The 24,891-nt window shown below is 41.0% G+C and overlaps 1 protein-coding gene across 2 annotated transcripts in view; it reads left to right on the top strand.

Moving 5' to 3' along the window:
• The window catches only part of LOC113406243 (ribosomal protein S6 kinase alpha-3), a 125,222-nt gene extending 100,739 nt beyond the window's left edge, over nt 1-24,483 (top strand). For both annotated transcript variants that reach the window (XM_026649848.1, XM_026649847.1), the window contains exons 16-22: nt 6,532-6,621; nt 14,088-14,246; nt 16,229-16,390; nt 16,620-16,696; nt 19,716-19,833; nt 21,767-21,907; nt 23,513-24,483. In XM_026649848.1, coding sequence (XP_026505633.1) covers nt 6,532-6,621; nt 14,088-14,246; nt 16,229-16,390; nt 16,620-16,696; nt 19,716-19,833; nt 21,767-21,907; nt 23,513-23,635 — 870 coding nt within the window. In that variant the 3' untranslated portion in view covers nt 23,636-24,483. The remainder of the gene's footprint in view (nt 1-6,531; nt 6,622-14,087; nt 14,247-16,228; nt 16,391-16,619; nt 16,697-19,715; nt 19,834-21,766; nt 21,908-23,512) is intronic.
• Nucleotides 24,484-24,891: the final 408 nt, after the last annotated feature.

The following is a 24,891-nucleotide window of genomic DNA, read 5'->3' as shown; positions in this document are numbered from 1 at the left end:
GGCAAAAGCTTCTCTTAAATAGTATGCACAGGAATGTTTGAGTTTTTTTGATGTTCCAGCCTTCATCCACAACTTGCTGCAAGGCATTTTGTTATCGTGTACCACTAACAGAAGAAGAACATCAGTCTTGTGCTGACGTGCGACACGCTTGTGTTCAAAAATGGATTTAATGATATAACTATACTGTTGTCTCTGAACCCTCCAGATGTGACAGTTGTTTTGCAGAGCATGGGCTAGGAGTTCTTCAGAGAAGAAGCAAGGCAGATCAGCCTTATTTTGGGAATAGACCAAGAAGTCTGGCCAGCTGTTGGGAAGTAGAACAGATCTGTCCTCAGTGATTTTTCCAGTTAACTTAGAAGCTTTGGAGCACTTCTGTCATATCATTCCTTTAATAGAATCCTGTCTGTACCTGTCAGAAGTTACATCAATCCTGCTGAAATGCTGTCCAGAATAAAGAACTGACTTGACAAAAATGTTTGCAAGGTCACCAAAGGTTGAACATGGAAGAGGTTTTCTCTGTGCCATTACACATGCTTGGCCATCAATCACCAGAGAGGATGTACTATCAGGTGTTATCTCAGGAGGACAAGGGATGTCTCTGGTTAAAATGAGTAAAATAACAGACTTATTTCCAATTTTAAGATGCCCATTTACCTCAGCAAGAGGAAGAGGAATTGGCATTAGCTCATGACACAATATTTTATGCAGATCCACCATCCTTCCTCCATTATAGGCATTAATTACGGACTGTAGTATGAGACTGTCAACTTGTATTGTGACTACCTTGTCTTTGCTTTTCTTTGCTTTTCCAACTGCATGGAGGAAGGAAAACATCAGAGCCCTTGTTTTTTTCAGTGGGTCACGTATTTTGGTATGGGCACTTAGTTTCTCTGGTGTCATGAACCTTTCCTGAACAAAGTTATTCAGTTGCTCCTGGCCAGAGGATTCTGCTGAACGCAGAAACATCTGAATTGCTTCTGTAGCCAAATCTTTTGTTGCAATGTTTTGCAGTGTGTTGGTAGTGAATAATTTGAATCTTTGAAGTGTCATTAATACTTTATTTTCATCATCATGATCATGTTGCTTTTGTGCTGGTGTGGATTCATTGCAACTCATTTAGTCATCAAGCCCAAGACTGAACAGTTTTCTGGTTTGGGCTGCAATTCGGGCACATAGATTATACAAGAGAGCCCATCTGCTGAGTACTGAGGCCATTCCTGTGATACCTATAATTTCTCTTCCTTTCTTTCAAGTGGCATTGAGCCACGCTTGGGAATGGTTTGAGTCTACCTGATTGAATCTGTGGTTGGAACCTTCCACAACCCAGTTGCCTCTGTAGAACTCTTCAAGTACTTCCAGAGGGGGCTGGTTCATTTCTGCTAAGTACGCAGATCCCCATCAATCATAATTTGTGTGTTCATATTGGTGAAAGAACAGAAGCATTCTTTTGAAGGCATACAGCTGAAGCTCCCAAATTCCATCTCATTGAGCTCTGGGGAAGAGGAGGAGGATACATACATACTACCACCAGTACTGCAAATTGGGATGGTTGTCCATGTTGCTCAGCACAAATGATAGCATCTTGTCACAGAAACTTGCAGATGACAGAATAGACACTAGGTTATTGTAATCTTCCTTAGCGTCAGATTTTGCAACATCCAGGAGCTTCTCTTTGAGTTTTTTGTTGTGTTGCTATAGATGGCTCAGAAGTTGTGGTAATAGGAGTTGCCACACTGCCGTGTAGAGTGATCTTGTAAGCATGAGTGGCTTTTGCATAATTTTTACCAGAAATTACATGCTCTATCATTTGTCTACCTGAAATTCCATTTTCAGTCTACATGCTCAACAGTCCAGAATCCTGTGTATGCTGCCCCAACATTTTTAGGAAGTTCACTGATATATGTAGACCTCCTAAGCATGTAATCAGGATATCTTTACATTCTGGTACAGTCCATTTTAGGTCCATCAGAGCAGGGAAGAGTGCTTGATCAACATGTTTCTGTTGAAAATAATTAGGGCTGTCGATTAATCGCAATTAATTCACACGATTAACTAAAAAATTTAATCGCAATTAAAAAAATTAATTGTGATTAATCGCACTGTTAATAAAATACCAACTGAAATTTATTAAATATTTTGGATGTTTTTCTACATTTTCAAATATATCCATTTCAATTACCACACAGAATACAAAGTGTACAGTGCTCACTTTATATTATTTTTATTACAAATATTTGCACTGTAAAAATGATAAACAAAAGAAATCGTATTTTTTCAATTCACCTCATACAAGTACTGTAGTGCAATCTCTTTATCATGAAAGTGCAACTTACAAATGTAGGATTTTTTGTTACATAACTGCACTCAAAAACAAAACAATGTAAAACTTTAGAGCCTACAAGTCCACTCAGCCCTACTTCTTGTTCAGCCATTCGTTAAGAGAAATAAGTTTGTTTACCTTCATGGGAGATAACGCTGCCCACTTCTTGATTACATTGTCACCTGAAAGTGAGAACAGGCATTCGCATGACACTGTTGTAGCAGACGTCGCAAGAGATTTATGTGCCAGATGCGCTTAAGATTCATATGCCTCTTCATGCTTCGGCCATCGTTCCAGAGGACATGCTTCCATGCCAATGACGCTTGTTAAAAAAATAATTCATGAATTAAATTTGTGACTGAACTCCTTGGGGGAGAATTGTATGTCTCCTGCTCTGTTTTACCCGCACTCTGCCATATATTTCATGTGCTGGGTCATCATCCGAGACTGCTATAACATGTTGTTCGTTTTAAGAATACTTTCACTGCAAATTTGACAAAATGCAAAGAAGATACCAATGTGAAATTTCTAAAGATAGCTACAGCACTTGACCCAAGGTTTAAGAATCTGAAGTGCCAAGTTCCAAAATCTGAGAGGGACGAGGTGTGGAGCATGCTTTCAGAAGTCTTAAAAGAGCAACACTCCAATGCAGAAACTACAGAACCCGAACCACCAAAAAAGAAAATCAACCTTCTGCTTGTGGCATCTGACTCACGATGATGAAAATGAACATGCATTGGTCTACACTGCTTTGGATGGTTATCAAGTAGAACCCGTCATTAACATGGACGCATGTCTCCTGGAAGGTTGGTTGAAGCATGAAGGGACATATGAATCCTACATTTGTAAGTTCAGCTCTCATGATGATGTGAAATCTCTAATACTTGTATTAGGTGAATTGAAAAATACGATTTATTTTGTTTTTTACAGTGAAAATAATTGTAATCAAATGAAGTGAGCACTGTACACTTTGTATTCTGTATTGTAATTGAAATCAATATATTTGAAAATGTAGAAAACATCCAAAGTTATTTAAATAAATGGTATTCTATTGTGTAACAGTGCGATTAATCACGATTCATTTTTTTAATCGCTTGACAGCACTAAAAATATGTGACTTGTGCAAATTTTTTTACCACAGTATTCAGTGTATCAACTTCATGAGCGGGGGACCAAATGATAGGCATGTAGCTGTATTCAGTTAATAGTGAGTTGTTGTTGTTGTGCTTTTCATTAAAACTTGGCCAGTCAGATTTTGCATTTTCAAATTGACATTTAAGGGAAAGTGCCATATCCCGCGCTTGTGTTTTCAAATCTGACTGGCAGTCATTAAACCATCTGCCAGGACATCTTCATTGAATTTTGGTTCTGCTGTACCTTCTGTGATATTAGTAGGAAAGATATTTAATATCTCTCCTATATTTAATAAAATATATTATTAAATATAAATTAATATATTTAATATATTATAATAAATATAATACTTTCTGTTTATTTTGTTAAGTTAGCAACAGTAGCCATGTCCTTTTTTGTTTTTACTTATCTTAGAGTACAACATTCAGCTTGGTAAACATAATTTTCAGATTCAGCACATTCAAATTATGAAAGAAAACATTTACCAACTTTCCCCAGAAATGCTTTCTGTTTCATTAATATCAACTTATCTGGGAATTTGGTCTACTCTATCAGGAGTAGATCTGACTTTTTGTGCTTGGGTTACCAGGTAGTTTCCTCTGTCCTGAATAGCTGGGATAGAGCAATGTTTGCACTACCGTTCCTTCTCTAAGCCCTTAGGGACTGTTGTTCAGACTGCCTCATCTCCTTCTCTGTTGCTATTACTATCTGCTGCCTCTGCTGGAGCTCCTCTTCTCCAAGAAGCAGAGAGAAAGCATGAGGAAGGAAGGCAGTGGAGTGTGCAGGGGAAAAGAAGGATTCAGCTAGAAGCAATGACTTCAAAACCTCGTGCAGGAAAGATATAAGAGATAAAAAGGAGGAGGAGACATTGGGGAAAACGTCACAGCTCAGGTGGAAGGGAGGAAAGGAAGTAGTGCATCATGAGGAGGAGCAGGCTTATCTTCTTCAGTGGCAAATGGCAAAACTGAACCCACCAGACATTTTCAATAATACCAAATGTGAGTAGCAAGTCATTAGGCTTCCCCCCAAGAAGACAAAAGGTAGGGGAAAACAGTGCTTGTGAAAGGAGGGATGGTTGGTGTAGGGCAATGTCATAGGCTTTGATAGATTCAAATAAGCATCTGATGCTTAACTGAAAACCCCAGGGGTTTCCCTTTTCTGGTTTCACATGTCTTATATCTTCTTGTGCTGCACCTGGGGCTAGATCAACAAAAGGGTTTAGGTGCCTAAGTCCAACATGAAGGCATCACTGAGATCCTCAAAACTCTCTCAGCTGCTGCCTAACTCTGTAGACACTTAGAGTCCCTAGGTCCTAAATTTCCACTATTAAAGCCCCCTAGGTACTTAAATAGCAGTGTAGATGGTGAGGAGCTGCTTAGGTGAATAGAGTACAGAGACACCAGAACGCTAGTGTATATACCCTACACATCTCTCTACATCCCCCAGCAGTGCTTCCTATGTCTACTGGGTTTTTTTAGCAGTATAGTGTCCCTCTGCCCTCCCTTTGGCAGAGCTTTTCCCTGTTGCAGCAAAAGTCTCTGGCCGTGGGGAGGCAGTAGGAAAAGGCTCTGGCAGCTCTCTGCTGCTTTCCCCGCTGCAGCAAAAGGCTCTGGCAGAAGGGAGCTGCCAGAGTTTTCTCTGCTGCAGCAAAAGGCTCCAGCAGTAGTGAGCCTGCTGCTTCCCCCTGTCAGAACTTTTCACTGTTGCATGTAGTTATGCAATGCAATGTGGACACAGCCTGCTTTTCACTATCACATGTAGCTTCACATACCCTACATGGTGCCACCACTGTAAACAAGGCCTACGTTTCTGCCAGGGTGCATGCACCAAGCCCTAGTATGATCCTCAAACTAGGTGCTGCCCTTCTTTCTTACCTGTGGGGTTTAATCCAGTAGGCATGCTCATATCAGGTTTAAACGCACAAAAAACAGGAGGTGGTGGTTGTGGTGGTGCCATCCTTATAACTTATAGCCTAGTGGTTAGGATGATACTCTGGAATGTGGGAGACATGGATACAAATCCTGCCTCTGCCTGAGGTGGAGCAGGGATGTGAACATGGGTCTCTCCCCTCCCATGAGAGTGCTCTAACCACTGAGCTATAGAACAACCACTCACTCTCTGGCTCAGTTATATTCAGTTATTTGTATACAGTGGAAACTTAAAGCTTCACTAGAGAGACTGAGACCTCCTGCACCCCAAAATTTCCTAGAGCCCAGTGGATAGAGTACTCTCGTAGGAGGGGGAAAACCCAAGTTCAGATCCCTTCTCTACATCAGGCAGAGAAATTTAACCTGGGTCTCCCACATCCTAGGTGAATGCTCTAACCACAGATCTAAAACTTATCAGGGGATAGGTGGAGCAGTACTACCACCTCCTCTGGTGTTTGTTGCAAGGAAAACTTGGACACCTAACTAGGAGAAGGTGCATGGCTGAGAATCCCCCAAGTGGAGATAGGCACTCCCTGCAGCCTGAAATTAGGTGCCTAACTCACTTTGAGGCGTGAGCTTAGGACCTACCCTTCTCCTCAGCATTTTTATTAACTAACTTAGGTGGCTCCACACTCAACATCCTGGCTTATGTGGATCCCATTCTTAGGTGCCTGTCTCTCCTCATGAATTGTATAGGGAGTGTAGGTAGCTAACTCAAGTCTGTGGATCCCACTTGGTGACAGGGTGCCTAAAATTAAGTCCCTTTGTAGATCTAGTCCAAGGTGCCTAGTTGGAGACAACCATACTAAAATCAGTCCAGGAATGTCATCCATCCCGGATTCAGTGTAACATGCAAAGTCAGGGGCTTTATGTTTTATTAAGTGGATGGTTAAAGTATTATTTACTGCCATCTTCACATTAATGAGTGTGACCTGAAGAATCACCAGCATCCTATCCACCTGAAGACTTTTCCACATTCTTCCAAAAGATTTTTTCCTCTCCCTCTCAAGGAACCAAGTCTTGATTGTAGCCAACATCCCTGTAAACATTGGTGAGGAAGGTTCTGTATTTGTACAAATGAAAACATCTGTCTATCTATCTTCAGTGTTTAGAAAATATTTATTCTTACAAACTTGCTTGGTCTTCTAGATTATTGACAAGAGCAAAAGAGATCCAACAGAGGAAATTGAAATCCTACTGCGCTATGGACAGCATCCAAATATTATTACCCTTAAAGATGTAAGTAGACACCAAAAGATGCATTCTTTGATAGGGTATTATAAAAAATGTTTTCACTCTTCATTTTGTATCTATGTCAAAGAACAACATGTATGTTTTAGATGTATCTAAAAATATTCTTTTGTCTAATATAAAGAGTAAAATGGTACAATTTCAAATGTCTTAATATGCTTTTGCCAATATCCAATTTTAAACCAGAATAGGTAATTGTTAAAAATAGTCATTTTTATTTGAGGCACTCAACATAGTAGATAGTTTATTAATATACAATAAAATATTAATCACAATCTGATTGAAATTGCTAGTTAAAAGAAAAATGTCACTGTATAATGTAAAAGAGGCAAGATGAAGGGAAGGGATAGGCGGGAAAGTTAATAAATAAAGGTCCAGCAGTGGTCATTCAAAAACACTTCAGGGGTGTAGAAGTAATTAGGTGTTCTTCAAAGTGGGAAGAGATGAACTAATATGGATTTATGCGGGAGTATGTTCTTTTTCCATCTAGGTTCTTATACCATGCTCATTTCCATAGCTGCACACACATGGCCCAGTCCAACAGAGACATGACTGTCTGCCAACCTAAGGCATGATGGTGCGATCCCTAGATGATATTTGGTATTCAGTGTAAAGAATGTAGAGTGGGCGTAATATCTTCACAGTTGCTTAAACCAGTGAACAGATTTGCTGTTATGGTCTGAACAAGCTGCAGGTGTTAAAGAAACCTTGCTGTAAGCCCATTTAAGAAGGAACTACAATAAGTGAGCCACGTGGTGACAAGGAAAAGTATACAGGTGAACGGTAATTGGGATAAAATGCAACATGGTTTTACAAAAGGTAGATCATGCAGGACCAACCAGATCTCCTTCTTTAACAAGATAACTAATTTTTTAGATGAAGGAAATGTTGTAGATCTAATCTACCTGGATTTCAGTAAGGCCTTTGTTCCAGTTCAGCACAGAGGAAAGTGGTTTTATTCAAGTACTTTCTGGGTCCAGGAAAGAATGGGGGATGTAGACAACTATTAGATCTCAGATGTCTGAACAACTATGTGAAACAGCAGAAATTCAGCATGGTGATCCTCACAGCTATAATCCGCTCTCTCATTTCTGTGGATTGGTTTGTGACTGTCGACTGTCAAGATGCCAATTTTCATGTTGCAGTTCACTGAGGTTTCTTCATTTTTGTAGTCAGCCATGGCCACAAGGATATTCTCAGAGATCATGGTGGTCATAGCTGACCACCTTCATCATTTAGAGATAATTGTCTTCCCTTACCTCAACGTTCGGTTGCTCAGGGGCCAATCTTATCCAGAGCTATGGTCAGCAATAGAAAGAATAATCTTGTTATTCCACAGACTAGCCCTCCAACTAAATCTTGAGAAGTCTGCTTTGACACCAGTGCTGCAGATAGATTTCATAGCAGCTTCTCTGGATGTGATGACAGGCAGTGCTTACCTATCTACCAACAGATTTCTCACCCAAAAGACACTCATCTCAGGGATTCAGCTCAGCCCTGAAACCTCAGTAAGGAATTGTCTTCAGCTGTTGGGGCATTTGTCAGCATGTGGTGTTGTAATTCAAAATGCCAAGTTACATCTTCGATACCTTCAGTGATGACTCAGGATAGTCTATATATCAAACAAGCACAGTCTGAACAAACAAGTGTCTATCCAAGTGGGTTCTGCAGTCACTCAGCTGGTGAAAGGACCCTTCCAAAGACTGCAGGAGTCCAGTTTATTGAGAAGTCCCTTACCATCATGACAACATCAGATGCTTCCCCCTTCAGTTGGGGGACACATCTTGGGCTTCTCAGTTCAGGGCAAATGGTCATCCCAAGAACAGTTTCTCCACGTCAACCTTCTAGAAATGAGAGCAGCCAGCAATGCTTGCTTTCACTTCCTTTTTCTGAGCAGATCAGTTCAGTCAAGATCATGACAGACAATATAGCCTGCATGTTTTATATCAGTTGTCAGGAAGGGGCATGTATTTCCTTCACTCTGTGCCAAAACGATAAAACTCTGGTGCATAGCCAGACAGGTAGTCTCTCAGCTTCTTACCTTCTAGTTGTTCAAAACAGCATGGCCAACAACCTGCGCAGGCACTTCTCCCAAAATTACAAATGGAATCTAGACTCAGAACCTCTTGGCAACATATTCTTAACTTGGGGATTTCAGAGGTAGACCTTTTTGCAACTACCATCAACATAAAAGTGCAAGAAATTTTGCTCGAGCATGACCCTCAGTCACTAGGCATACCTTCCTCTTGTGGACAAGAGGCCTTCTTTATGCATATCCACCAACACCATTACTTTTGAAGTACTGAACAAAATCAAACAAGACAAGTCCCATGGTCATTTTAATTGCACCAAGATGAGTTTGGTATCCTTATCTCATTCGATTTGCTTCTCATCTACCAATGAGACTTCCAACCCATTGCTGTCTTGTCTCAGCATGCTGGTCAGACACTTCACCCCAATCTGGAAATTCTGAGACTTTAGGTGTGGTACACCACTTGTATACCCATCAGCAAGTCTCTCCCATTCACTCTTCTTTCTCCACCATCCTTGACTAACTGTTGGAATTAAAGACATCAACTCTCACTATGAGTTCTGTCAAGATTCACTTGGTGGCTATTACAGCCTTTCATTTGTCCATGGAAGATTTTCTGTGTTTGCTCATCCCACAGCCTCCAGTTTCTCAGAGGACAGATTAATCTTTTTCCACAGACTAGAGAATCTACTCCAATAAGAGACTTGTACTTGGTTCTTAATTGCCTTACGAAACACCCCTTTGAGCCATTAGCTACATGTCCGTTGCTTCGTTTATCCATGAAAACAGCTTTCTTGGTAGCCATCACTTTCACCCACAGGGTTGGAGAACTGGGTGCTTTGATGGGAGACCCTCCTTTTACAGTGTCTCTCAAGGAAAAGGCATTGTTCTGACCCACGTTTCTCCCTCAGGTGTCTTCTGAATTTCATATTAAGCAGACTATTCATCTTCCATTTTTCTCCCCAAAACAACATCCGAGTAGACAAGAAGCTGCCTTTTGTACCCTGTATGTCAGAAGGGCATTAGCTTTCAAACTGGACAAAACCAAACTATTCTGAAAGTCTTCTAGACTCTTTTCAGTTGAGGACAGGTACAAAGGATGTGCATTCTCCACCCAAAGAGACTCAAGATGGATCTCGAGAATTATTATTGCATGTTATAACTTTGTTGACATTCAGCCTCCTTCTAGAGTAATAGTTCATTCTGCAAGGTCACAGTTTACATCTGTGGCATTAATCAAAGACATTCCAGTTACTGAAATTTGCAGCACTACAACCTGGATCTCTGTATGTACTTCCTCCAACCATTATGTTCTAGTTCATGCCTATAGATCAGATGCTGCAATTGGCAATGCAATATGAGGATACTTCTCAGGAATCGCCTGAAGTGGAGCACCCACAGGGATATAGATGTGCATGTGCCCTGTGCCTTTGATGGGCGATTTTAGATATCATTCTGTTCGGCCCACAAATGCATGCTACACATCTTCGTTCCCTGTTCGGAGGACATACAGGGCTGCACAAGCAAACCACTTTCAGTTCCTTCTCTACCACAAATTCTGAAGCAGGGGAGAAGGACAGGTAGAGGAGCACCCACAGGAACACATCTTGAACAACTTCAGTTACTGCACAAGGTCAGTAACCTCTCCAAGTAGAGTCCCTGTGGGTGCTCCACTTCAGATCTCAAAGAACTCTGGTTACTGCACAATGTGAGTACTACCTCTCCCCATGAGGCATCATGGACCCTTAAGCACATTCAGCTTAACATTGAATTGACTCAAAATGAAATGTTTCAATGTATTGGAACAAAACATTTCAGTTTTGGAATGCCAAAACAAAACATTTCAACATTTTCAAATAATTTTTTTTCCACATTTCTACTTTCAGTCCAGATTTAGGATGAAAACAAATGTAGAAATATTAGAATTTCCCACAGGATGGAAATTCCAATTTTCACTCAGCCCTAGTTATGTTTCATCTTAAAGGTTGCTGCATTGGAATGATGGATAATCAAGACACTGTTTTCCTCGCAATGCAGCTCAATTATTATTGATAAAGCAAGTAAATGAAAAAAACAAAAACCCCTACCTAACTAATTTTAACTACTCTGCAGTGTATTTAAAGGTATAGAAATGTCACTTTTAAACATTTGAGTAACTAAACTTCCTTCACTTTGAAAACCAAAATTTGCTAAGTTTATTAGCCTATATTATAAAATATAATAAAGTGTAAAATATAATTGCTTTAGAGATTTTGAGAGGAGAAAAATAAAAATAACAAGAGATTTCCTCTTGATTCATTCATTAGTTAAATAAACAATTTTATTTTATTAGAACCAAAGATACTTCTTTTAATTTAAAAGTGAAACAAAAGTAATTTCATCATTTTTGGAGATACTATAGGGGCAGATAATTCTAACATTTTGGAAATTTTATATTGAATCATAGGACTGGAAGGGACCTCAAGAGGTCATCTAGTCCAGTCCCCTGCACTCATAGCAGGACTAAGTAATATCTAAACCAGTGGCGGGCAACCTGCGGCCCATCAGGATAATCCACTGGCGGGCCGCAAGACAGTTTGTTTACTGTCCACAGGCACGGCCGCCTGCAGCTCCCAGTGGCCGCGGGCCACAGGTTGCCCACCACTGATCGAAACCATCCCTGACAAGTGTTTGTCTAACTTGGTCTTAAAAACCTCCAATGATGGAGATTCCACATCCTCCCTAGGCAATTTATTCCAGTGCTAAACCACCCTTACCGTTAGGAAGTTTTTCCTAATGTTCAACTTAAACCTCCCTTGCTGCAATTTAAGGCCATTGCTTCTTATCCTATCCTCAGAGGTTAACAAGAACAGTTTTTCTCCCTCCTCCTTGTAACAACCTTTTATGTACTTGAAAACTATTGTCATGCTCCCTCCCCCCCCACAGTCTTCTCTTTTCCAGACTTAAAAAACCCAATTTTTTCAATCTTCCCTCATAAGTCATGTTTTCTAGATCTTTAATAATTTTTGTTGCTCTTCTCTGGACTTTCTCCCATTTGTCCACATCTTTCCTGAAGTGTGGCGCCCAGAACTGGGCACAATACTCCAGTTAAGGCCTAATCAGCATGGAGTAGAGCAGAAGCATTACATTGTGTGTCTTGAATACAACACTCCTGCTAATATATCCCGGAATGATGTTCGCTTTTTTTGCAACAGTGTTACACTGTTGACTTATATTTATCTTGTGGTCCACTATGCCCCAGATCCCTTTCTGCAGTACTCCTTCCTAGGCAATCATTTCCCATTTTGTATGTGTCCAACTGAATGTTCCTTCCTAAGTGGAGAACTTTGCATTTGTCCTTATTGAATTTCATCCTATTTACTTAAGACCATTTTTCCAGATCATTTTGAATTGTAATCCTATCTTCCAAAGCACTTGCAACCCCTCCCAGATTAGTATCGTCCGCAAACTTTATAAATGTACTCTCTATGCCATTATCTAAATCATTGATGAAGATATTGAACCAAACCAGAACTGATCTCTGTCGGACCCCACTCATTATGTCCTTCCAGTATGACTGTGAACCACTGATAACTACTCTCTAGGAACAGTTTTCCAACCAGTTATGCTGTCACCTTATAGTAGCTCCATCTAGGTTGTATTTCTCTATTTTGTTTGAGAAGGTCATGCAAGACAGTATCAAAAGCTTTACTAAAGTCAAGATATACCACGTCCCCCCATCCACAAGGCTTGTTACTCTGTCAAAGAAAGCTATCAGGTTGGTTTGACACAATTTGTTCTTGACAAATCCATGCTGACTATTACTTATCACCTTATCTTCTAGATGTTTGCAAATTGATTGTTTAATTATTTGCTCCATTATCTTTCCGGGTACAGAAGTTAAGCTGACTGGTCTGTAATTCCCTGGGTTGTTCTTATTTCCCTTTTTATATATGGGCACTGTATTTGCCCTTTTCCAGTCTTCCATGACTTTGCAAAGATAATTGCTAATGGTTCAGATATCTCCTCAGTAAGCTCCTTGAGTATTCTAGGATGCATTTCATCAGGCCCTGCTGACTTGGAGACCTCTAACTTGTCTAAGTAATGTTTAATTTGTTCTTTCCCTATTTTAGCCTCTGATCCTACCTCATTTTCACTGGCATTCACTATGTTAGACGTCCAATCACCACTAACCTTCTTAGTGAAAACTGAAATAAAGAAGTCATTAAGCACCTCTGCCATTTCCACATTTTCTGTTATTGTTTTCCCCCCCTCACTGAGGGAATAATGAGGGAATGATTTCTCTAAAAGTACATTTCTGTATAAGAGGGGGAGGATCACTTAATGAAGGTTTCTTTAAAACAAAAACCAAATTTGGAAGGAGATTGAAGTTAAAAGCCCAAGGAAGTGCAATAAAAATGAAATGTGGTATTCATATATTAATGCTTTCAAGGTGCTTCTATGCAGTTTATAAGCTGCAGTACCCCCAGCTGGTAAGATGGATAACTGGTCAGCTGTTTCAGCAGAACAGAACATAGCTGTAGCCAAGCCCTCCCAGGATATTAGAGAGACAAGGTGGGTGAGGTAATATCTTTTTATTGCACCAACTTCTGTTGGTAAAAGACATGAGCTAAAAGCCACACAGAGCTCAAGAGCTTGTCTCTCTCACCATCAGAAGATGATCCGATAAAAGATAATCACCCACCTTATCTCATAAGCAAAAGCACTTAAACAATTTTTCATAGTGAAAAATACAGGATGAAGTCTTCATGGACTTCAATAAGCTTTTTAGAATAGTACATGTGTGCACAGTATGAAATTTTCCAAGAAATGGGATAGGAATTTATAAATGGACTTTGACACAATTAGCATTGTAACATTTTGAAATCAATAAAATCTAAGATTGTTTCATGCACTAACTGCCGTGTCCCCAAATTACTATGTAAGATGAATTTTGAAAAGTTGTTCTATAATGCCCTAAAACTGATGCTGAAATGGCTAATTTCTAGCCATTGCTGAACTTTTTTGTGGAATAGTTACTTCATTATGAAATTAGCTCTAATTCAGCATTGACAATAGCAGTGTTAGCTTATTATCTCCACTTTAGTGCATCCAGATCTGATAGTCATTTAGATATCAAAGTAGTAATTTGAGCACTCCTAAATTTTACTCGCCTGTTCTTTGTTTTCAGACTTTTGCCTAGCAATTTATTGCATGTTATTCAGTTACTGTACTTATTGTTTAGTGGATAAAGTTTTGTGCTCATTTTGCAATTTAAAATATTGTTCGAATAGGTTGGTTGGGGAGTGGCAGTAAATCCACAGGTTTTGTAATAAAAAGAATTCTTTTGGGTTATCTGCACTATCTTGACATCCTTAGAGAAGGGTAATAGAAGAAAACTTTTTAAAATAAGTTTAGATGCTAATTTATTTCATTTTTGTAGGTGTATGATGATGGAAAGTACGTATATGTGGTAACAGAACTTATGAAAGGAGGAGAACTGCTGGACAAAATTCTTAGGCAAAAGTTTTTCTCAGAACGAGAAGCTAGTGCTGTCCTGCTCACAATAACAAGAACTGTTGAGTACCTCCATGCACAAGGGGTAAGTATTCTACTTGAAGAAAACATTTAGAAATGCATTATCTAATATATACAGAAACACAATTTGCAAGGACAAATCCACATCTGGCGCATTCTTCCATTGTGTAAAAATTAAACAAATGTTTCCTAGAAAATAACTATGCTGCACCAAACCTTTTCTCCAAAACTCTCAAACTCCCCATAGTTTCTGTAGCGGAAAGCTCATTTTGACAGACACAGTAATTTAGAGGTGGGTAAGATTGATGTGGTGATAGTTGGAGTAAAAAGTGAAAAATCTTTTGTATTGTAAAAGAAAGGAACCTGATGGTTAAGGACAAAGATGGAGAGTGACATTGGGAGCCAGGGAGGCCATAAGGCAGGAGGTAGTGATGTCACCAAAACACGTGGAGTGGTTGGAGGAGGAAAACAGGTGACACATCTGTATCTGTGATGGGAAGAAAGAGGAGGGGATAATAAGCTTTATAATTAACAACTCATTAATACATTCATTTGTTTGTCTGCCATAGCATCCCATTATGTATGGTAACAGTCTTTGTGACAAATGTTGAAGTCATACTCCTAAATTTGTATCTCAAGAAACAGTTGTCAATAATTCAACCTACGTGATCTTTGTTTCTCCAAACACTATCGTTCTAGGAAATTTGGAGATGAAATTACTTGATGTTTGTAAGGGGTTTGCACTCATCTCTCAAGAGTGCCCCCCGGCCGAGCGCATGTGCCTGCACACTCTCTCTACCTGTTTATGATGGCTCTTCGCTGACTGAGCCCTCCAGCCAAGTCATACACTGTCTGTCTGTGAGATCAAAGCAACACAAACCCCTTTCGGGGTACAAGTGCCACAGGGGCCTCTCTCAATGCCCTCTGTAATGTGTCTCTCAGTTTGTTCCTGCTCAGAACAGAGCCCTAGGACTCCTTCCCTGGAGGCAATGTCTTCACCCTCTCAGGGCCTTTCTGGCCCCAGCTCTTCAGCTGGGCCACTACGGTTCAGTCCCCCTTCTCGGGTACCTCAAACTCCAGGCCACTTTTCCAGTGGCTGGTGGGGGGGGTCCCAGCCCAGGAACCCTATAGATAGATTGCAGCTGTTCGCAATGTCCCTTTAAATAAACTGCATTGCTGCTATAATTCCCTGGGCCACTTCCCCGTGGCTCCCGCACATTCTTCACCCTTACCTCAAGGCCTTGTCCTTGTGCAGTCCCAGCAGCCAGCCTGGAGGACCATCCGCTTTCCTCCAGCTCTAGCAAAGACTGAACTCGCTTTGGCCCTGCAGCTCTTCTTATGCTGACCTGCTGGGCCCTAACTGGCTGTTTCCCACACAGTTGCTCTAGGCAACTTGGAGGACCTCTGTACTCAGGGGCGGCTCCAGACACCAGCGCACCAAGCGTGTGCCTGGGGCGGCAAGCCGCGGGAGGGTGGCCTGCCGGTCGCCATGAGGGCGGCAGTCAGGCTGCCTTCGGCGGCATGCCTGCGGGAGGTCCGCCAGTGCTGCAGTTTCTGCGGCAATTCGTCGACGGGTAGGCCGAAGGTGCAGGACCGGCGGACCACCCGCAGGCATGCCACCAAAGGCTGCCTGACTGCCGTGCTTGGGGCAGCAAAATACATAGAGCCGCCCCTGTCTCTACTGCCCTTTTCTGGGGCAAGGTGTGGCAGGGCCACAAGGCCTCCAGCAGGGGCCTCAGGGCCTAGTCCACTCCGTCACAGTGTTCATCATCATCAACTCGTGTCAAACATCACTTTCATGCTCAGAGTGCCCAAATTTGAAAACTGGACCTATTGTATTGTTCTCAAAATTAACTCATGTATTTCACCATTCTGACATTCTGGGTAGCCAAAAACAATGCATTATAGTGTACTGGAGTTGATATTAGAAACATCACCTTCTTTTAAAGGCCATTGCTAACTGCAAATGAAAAAGCAGTGAAGTAAGTGCTTATAATAGAGAACACTATCCTATATTTTGTTTTTTGTATTTGTGTTTTTATTTAGGTTGTTCATAGAGACCTGAAACCTAGCAACATTCTTTATGTTGATGAATCTGGTAACCCAGAATCAATTCGAATTTGTGATTTTGGCTTTGCAAAACAGCTAAGAGCAGAAAATGGTCTTTTGATGACTCCATGTTACACAGCAAATTTTGTTGCTCCAGAGGTAAATATCAAGTTGTGGTTTACATGCCTTCAGATTATTTTAATGGTTTTTTTTTTTTCATTATTTAAACATTGTTTCTCTATTATTGCATAATTGTTAAATTATCAATGAATTTAGCTTTTGAAACAATAAACAGTTGAGATCTTTGAAGCAATATGATAACGTTGGCACCAAAATCATAATAAAGTGTACTGTTTTCTGTAGAAATTAATATATTTGCTTTTCACAGGTTTTAAAAAGGCAAGGCTATGATGCTGCTTGTGATATTTGGAGTCTTGGTGTCCTGCTTTATACTATGCTTACTGGGTGAGTTTGCAGAAATTAAGTGGGTTTTTTTGTTTGCTTATATAAGTTTACTATTCTCAAGCAAAGTATTGATTATGTGCTCAATCCTGCAAGATGCTAATATTCCTGGGAGGTGCTGGGTGCTGGTTTCTGTGGGAGTTGAGGGTGCTCTGCACATAGTAGGATCAAGCTCTTAAGAGTCTGATATCTAAAATAAACTTCCTTATGAGTTTGCTTAACTGTTGTTAAATCTAGTCAAAGATTATATCAAATGTATGTTTTGTAGCCTTATGATTATTGAAGAATAGGAATAGACTCACATACATTGTTACTTTACATGAAGTGGAAACTTGTTCCTACCAAAAAAGCTAGAAAGTACTACGCATATTGAAGAGAATATATGTGGTTAAAATTTACCAGCTGTGACCCGGTGTGCCTATATCAGCCCTCACTGGAAATGCCAAAGTCAGGGAAGGCTGCAAAAGGGAGAGCAGATACCCACCAGTCTTTGGAGTAACACTCAAGTTAAATTCCCCAACCAGTCACAAATTGTGCTTCTGATCTCCCACACTGGTTTTCAAGAAGCAGCCCCCTTTATTGCATTCCAGTTCTCTGACTCCCAATCAGCACATAGGTCCAGTACAGTGATAAGTTAGTTAAAAAACTCTGCTCACATATACAAAGTGTTCTTCTGACCCCAAAGGGTCAGCCACGTTACCAGGTCAGTATAGGTTTGGATCTTACCCAAAATACCACACTACCAGCCAATCCTTTAGTGTCTAAAACTAAAGGTTTATTATAAAGAAAAAAGAAAGAACAAGAAGAGAGCTGTTAAATGGTAAAGCACTCAGATACATACAGAGACTTCAGAGTTCATGTATTAGGTTCTTAGCAGTATTGCTGAGTTTGCTGGCTTGAAAGTCCCTTTGGAATACATCCACAGCTTGGATGGGTAATTCAGGCCTTTGTTCAGAGCTTCAGTTTGTAGCAAAGTTCTTCCAGGGGAAGAAGCAGGACTGAAGATAAAATGCAGATGATGCAGCTGCCCTTTATAGTCCTTTTGCCACATGCTGGTACTTCCTTTGTTTCAAACACAAACTCATAGCAGATAGCACATGGCATTGAAAGGCCTTAGAGTTCTCTCCATAGGCATGCCCCTGCATGCCTTGCTGAGTCATAAGGTATAGTCCCTGGACCTTTCAATGGGTTCATTGTACAGTTGATGTCCCTTGATGGCCATCATGCAGGCCTAGCGCTGATGCCAATCTGTCTGGGTGTCACCCAGAAACACAGCACAAGTTTTGAAATACAGATATACCCTACATATTTATAATTCATAATACAAAGGTGATACAAACATGAACAAGATCATCAGACTTGGCAACATATAACATTTTCGCAGATACCTCACACAGCGTATCTTGCATGATTCATTGCAATTTTATAATATTGGTATCAACAATATCATAAAATGTCTCCCATATTTCCTACAGCGTTACACCAGTGATGCTTTGAAGTTTACTCCTGGGGGAATTCGGCACCACTGCGCATGTGCAGATTTTATGTCCCCCTCAGATTTCTTTTCTTCCCCGCAGAAAAATGACTTTCTGATGGGGAAGCAAAGGGAAGCTACAAGAGCAGTCATGCGACCTTCCACAGCAGTATGTTTTGGGTGCCCAGGGCAGCCAGCAAAGAGGTAGATCACTGTGGGGCAGGGGCCAGGACTAGGGAAGCCCTGGCTGGTGGCTCCTACCTGGCGCCGGGATCAGGGGCTAGTCCCAGCTCAGCTGGGGAGGATGGGACTTCCTCTTTCCCTACAGGGCATCCAGGGCTGGGTCAGACCAACCCCCAGATTTCTACCCCAGCTGCAGGAAGCGCCGCAAACTCTCCTTCCTGCACCCATTGCTCCTCAGCTGCAGCGGCAAGGATCCCTGTACAGGGAGCTGCTCCCCAATCCACCCAACCCCTGTGCATCCAGACTCCATCATAGCTCACCGCGCCTCACTCCCACACCCCCAGAAACCCCCCCCCCCCCCCCCGATGAGCCCTACTCCCCCTTCACCTGGACCACCCTGACGAGCCACCCGGATCCCCACCCCACCGAGCCCCAACCAGCTGCACCTGGTTCCCCACCCCCACTGAGCCCCTCTCCCCCAGCATCTGGACCCCCACTAACCCCCCACACCCAGACCCCATGCCAAGCTCTATTCCCCCCCCCCATACCCAGATCCCCCTTGCTGAGGCCCAACCACCTTCACCTGGACCCCCCTGCAGAGTCCCATTACTGTTGCACCCAAAAAATCCCAATAAGCCCCCCTGTGCATCCAGATTTCTTCCCCTCCTCCCCTTCTTCCCCCCCCCATCCCCCCGTATCTCCCACTGAGCTGCCTGCACCCAGTTGCCTCACATACAGCCCTCTCAGCTCACACCTGGACTCCCCATATTGAACCCCTCCACACTTGGATCCTGCCTTGCCGAGCCTGCCCGCCCACACCTGGTGCATCTGGCATGGAGGGGCAGGGCCCTGGAGTGTTTCTGGGGCAGGCCCGGTCCTTGCACTGTGTCAGGGTTGGGTGCAGCCTCACCGCTGAATCTGTGTCCCGAGGGGGTAGCTGCACAGTGATCTCCCACCTCTGTGCAGCCAGTGGCCTGTGCTCCCCAATGCCATGCTGAAGCCTCCACATTTATTTGACAAATAAAATTTGCAGAATTTTTCAGAATTTGAAAATATTGTGCGCAGAATTTTTAATTTTTGGCGCAGAATGTCCTCAGGAGTAGAAGTTTGATTACTCACAAGAATGAATCCGATCACTTCACACAGTACAGTCAGAATGATATTCCCATTCTACCATGTAGTTCATCTATAATTTATTATTTTGGGTGCTTTTGAAATCAGTTTTACTATAATTTTTGATGTTGGAGAGGGGGGTGTTAATTATGATTATTTTGAAACCACTGACAACTGTGGTCAGACTTGAAATAAGGATTGGAGTCCAGCACGGAAAAGCTATTAATACTCTGAACTTGTTTGATTAATTAGCTACACTCCTTTCGCAAATGGTCCCGATGATACCCCAGAGGAGATATTGGCACGAATAGGTAGTGGAAAGTTCTCTCTCACTGGTGGTTACTGGAATTCCGTTTCAGTTACAGCTAAGGCAAGTATATTTAATATTTTGTCTTTTTGTGCATGAGATGGATTTTAACAGATTCCCTAAAGGATTTTTTGTCACAATAAAAATTGTTTATAATATTAGAGAACATGATTTTAATGAAGGTTGCAGATTTTTAAAAATTTACTGAGCCAATCCTTTGTATGAGTAGATATTCATTTGATAATTATGAACCCTTCATGTTTAAACAGTCAGTCATGTGCAGAAAGAAAAATAACCACGTTTACCACCACCACTTTTAGTTTTGTGGGGCGTTGGAAAACCAAATCAGGATGCAGTAGTTATGGCCACATGCTCTTGGGCGCTTCTTTTATGGGTCCATGAAGTGTCTGTGAAGGGCAGCCATAACTTGGCACTATATATATATAATGTTCAAAAGCATTCAGTAGCCTTCATCACCCTCTATCTAGTTATAATAAAGCCCTAATATGCTCAAAGAACTCAGATTATTTAAGCATTTCCCCCCCTTCTTTGGCTAATGTCTTTAATTTGCTTTGTGCTTCCATATGTCTTGATTTCTAAATACTCACAAGTATTTTCCCACATTTTATGTTAAACAGCCTGACTGACACGTCTACCTTTTGTCCTGGGCAAGATATAAAATCACTTATCTCTTTATTCAGTGCCATCCCAACCAATTATACTGGGAGTCCCGAATGTGTCTAAAATCATTCAACTTTTAAGAAGTCTTTTTATTAGGGTCTTTATTCCAAACTCCACAACAGAGAGTTTGTTTTATAAGAAAATGTTTGCATGCTGTTAAGTACTTTAGAATGTTTTTAGTCAGTTTAAGATTACTAAATGCATTTTTTCTCATAAGCAGTTGTCCCAGAATTAGAAATTTTATACTCTCCTTACCCTTTATATGGGCCCTGGTCTACAATACAGAGTTAAGTCGACGTAAGGTAGCTTATGTCGACCTAATTATGTAAGTGCCCTACTACACTGATGTAATAACTCAAGCCTTACGCCTCTCATGGAGGTGATGCCTGTGTAGTTAGGGCAACACGGTGTCTGTGTTGACACTGCGGGTTACTTATGTCGGCTGTTGGTTGTCATTCTTGTCAATTTCATGGCTCCAAATTGACAAGAATGTTGCTCACAGCTTGTGCTGTCACCCAGGGGAAGGAGCGGGGCTCCAACTAGGGCTCGGCTGGCCCCCGTTCCCACTGGACTCACCACTCAGGGCTGGGCTGCCCCAGGCTCCCAGCTCCCAGCAGGGCTGCTGTCCAGACTCCCCACTCCCAGTTGGGCTGCAGACCAGGCTCCTCGCTCGGAACCAAGCTGCTCCCAGGGTCCCTGTTCCATCCTGGTGGCTGCCCAGGGTCCCTGCTCCCCACTCAGAGCTGGGGTCCCGGCTCCCTGCTCCCAGCTAGCAGGGAGCCAAGGGCATGGGAGGCAGCTGGGCTACCAGCAGGGAGCTGCATGGAGCTGAGAGCCTGGGCTTTCTACCCCCCACACTGCCCCTCCTATGTCGGTGGAAGTACTCCTGATGTGGACACAGAAGCAGTGTGACAGAAGCCAGGGCAGTGTGGAAATGAACCACCACAGTAATTACTGCGGTGGCTGTAAGTTGACCTAACATAGGTTGGCTTAAGTTTGTAGTGTAGACATGCCCTTAGAGTAAGATACCTCAGAATTGATCTATATAATTTCACTTGCATACTGCTCTTCACTTGACTAGTTACGTTGTAAACTCTCCAATAGATCTTGGCATTTGTGGGCACAGTATGGAGTAATACTTCAACCACTTCCAGAAGATGGCCTGGAGATTTGCTTAAACTACTGATCACAACAAAATATTTCTTCAAATCTTGAATTTTAATCATGTTTAACATTATTAATGCTCTAAAAATTAATCTGTACTGCCTTAAATTTTACTGTTAATCCGAATTAACTGTTTCTGTATTGTTGACAGGACCTGGTTTCAAAGATGCTTCATGTCGACCCACATCAAAGACTGACTGCTGCCCAGGTTCTTAGACACCCTTGGATAGTTGACAGTGACCAGTTGCCTCAGTACCAGCTAAACCGACAGGATGCTCCACATTTGGTGAAGGTAAATAAATTTGTGTGTTCAGCTAGGTGATTAGCTACCGGTAGTATGAATTGTAAACAAAAACAGTTACCATGCATTTGCTCTAAGTACTAATCACAAACTTTTATGATTGTGTGTGAGTTCAGTAAACACAGTGCATTAAGCCAAGTGAACTTGTGATTTACCTAATGTAAAGGACTTCAAGTGAATCCATCTGTGGAGAATAAATCTGCTCTGTTCACAAAGAGCAGTACACTGCAATCTCCATGCTGTTTTACTTTTTGTGCTGAGACAGATTACAAAATAAAATGAGTTTATAAATAGTGTCTTCCCTGGTGATTTAGACTGTTGACTCCTAGATTTTAAACTCTGATTTTAAAAAATAGTTCATCTGAGACTGTAAGTGATATAGATGTTTACAATGGAGGAATTGTAGTTATGGCTGCTAGTGTGATTTTAGTGGAGGGATTATAAGTATAAAAATTGATATTTTGGAGGTGAAATTGCTTCTTTTTTACAAAATTTTCATTAAAAATAAAAAATGAAATGGAAACCTTATAGCAAAGGTTATATTGAATGGTGTATTATGTAACGATCAACACTTGATAGTCTGAAACACAAACCACTTTTGATACCAACTGATTTTTTTATTTTAATTTTAACCTGAATGGGTGAGATTGAAGATCCCCACACTCATTTCCCGCACACACATACAAAGTCCCTCAGAGGCCTTATGTCATGGTGAACCTCCCAACTACAGAAGAGGGATCTTACATCTTAAGAGTTAATCAAATGACCCTAAGTCAACTGTAAGACACAGAGCTTCCAGCACTAAATGGCTTAGAAGCAAGGAACCAAGTTCAGATCCCAGCCATAGATTAGAATTTCCTAACAATTGGTAAACTTAATTTAGATGTATACGCTTCATATTTATATAGACTAGTAATGAAACATATTTTAAAGCAATTTTTAGTGAAAACAGAAATGGTTAGCCAGACCGTAAACAAGGACAATCCTCTAGTGCAGTGGTTCTTAACCTGGGGTGGATGCACCCCCTGGGAGTGCAAGATGCTCTTTCTGGTGATGCAAGACATGCCAGATTTTTTTTAGAAGGTAAATCATCGAAAACATAAATTAAGCACAGGCACGTAAGTACAACTACTTTGTTTCATCAAACCTATGTATTTATTAACATTATACATTTTTTAACAATTACTGTAATATACAAACAAAAAATATATCTAGGTTTAAAGAACTGACCTACTTCAACGATTTTTGATAAGGGGTGCGAGAACATATTTTGATTTTTGTTAAGGGGTGCTAGGACATATTTTGAGAACCAAAGGGGGGGTGCAGGCTGCAGTAAAAGTTAAGAACCACTGCTCTAGTGGGATTTTACTCTCTGCACTTTTGGGATCTAGTTAATGTAGTCATGCTTTAAATAGCTAGAATAATACACTGGTAATTCAAGCCCATTGTTTTTAACCTACAGAAAACAGTTTGATTATTAAAGATCTCTAAATCATGTAATATTGTTATGATTGCTAGAATGTAGTAAAGTCACAATGTGTGGGGGGTTTTTTGTTTTGTTTTGTTTTGTTTTACCTCTGCATTCTAACCCTTTAGGGTGCCATGGCAGCCACATACTCTGCTTTGAACCGCAATCAGTCACCAGTTTTGGAGCCAGTAGGCCGTTCTACTCTTGCTCAGAGGAGAGGTATAAAAAAAATTACCTCAACAGCCCTGTGAAGTGACCTCAACCAGATACTTGGTACCATGGTATAAGATGATAGCACAAATCATGGCGACAAGTAGCACATATCTGACAGATTCCTGCAAGCACACTCTGTCCCAGCTGGTACCCATAATGCTGCTGCTCCTATTGTTGCTACTGCTTTCATCTATTCTCCCTTTAAACTGTTGATGGCAAGTTTCTGACCTTTCTGGAGCTTTGGATGGAGTGAAAAGTGGAAACACAATGAAAATGAACATGTTCAGTAATTGAATAAACTAGAAGAATTATGAATGCCAACTCTATCATAAAAATACACTGAATAAAGCACTCTGCACCATATAGCATTATTTTTATAAGAAATATTTCTCGTCCCCTAAAATATTCTTTGTTACATGTTGGGATGGACAGTTTATGTTAAGCACTTAGCTTAAACAATCTGTTTATATTAGCACTGTATACTTTGTGCCATCCAACATTTTGTATGTTTTTGTAAACAATTCATAAGCAGTACTTTTCTGTGCTGTTTTCTTTAATGTATACATGCCTTGGTTTATTTAGATTTTATTAATCATTTTGACAATTAACTCTGGTTAAACAGTTCACCTGGATTAATCAGTATTGTTGGACAGCTCTAAAACAGCCTTGACTGTTAAACAGCTATTGAATGTAATATTATGAATGTGTATTTTTCCTTGTCTGTCTTTTCTACATTTCCATGTTTTTGAAGTTGCATGTCTGTTATGAAAACCAGAGAGATGTTGTAGTATTAAAAATTTAAACAGTGGGTTTCTCACACATGTAATAGGTAACGCATCCATAACAAAAAGTAACTTGTTCCACATCACCCCCATCTCTTTTCCCCCACCAATTAAGGACTCAGGAATCGTTGCTAAATAGTTTTCCTTTTCAGGACAGTTGTTTCTTGCTTTTTCTCATAATTCATTTAATATTTATACTTTCATTTTATTACTTTAGTTAAGAGCTGACATATTTTGTTTAGCTGGTGCTGGCATTAGAGAGTTAGAGAAGAAATGTAGTGCTGACTCTAAAGCAAAAGACAATGTTCATTGATAAACAGATGCTTACCAAAAATGGATGTAAACTTTGTCTCTTGTGGTTAGAATATACTGGACTGATGAATTTCAATTTTTTCATTCTTGTGATGCTTTCAGTTTACAGTCCAAAGCAGTCAGAATAGAACCATCCAGTACTTTTAACTGACATCTGAGGTTCTAGCACCATAATTGGTCTCCTTGGTCCTTTCATCACC

This window comes from Terrapene carolina, unplaced genomic scaffold (assembly GCF_002925995.2).
Source record: "Terrapene carolina triunguis isolate 2854851 unplaced genomic scaffold, T_m_triunguis-2.0 Scaffold23, whole genome shotgun sequence".
NCBI classification, from domain to species: domain Eukaryota; kingdom Metazoa; phylum Chordata; order Testudines; family Emydidae; genus Terrapene; species Terrapene triunguis.
The sequence above is the reverse complement of the archived record's forward strand: the minus strand, read 5'-3'. Positions and strand labels throughout refer to the sequence as shown.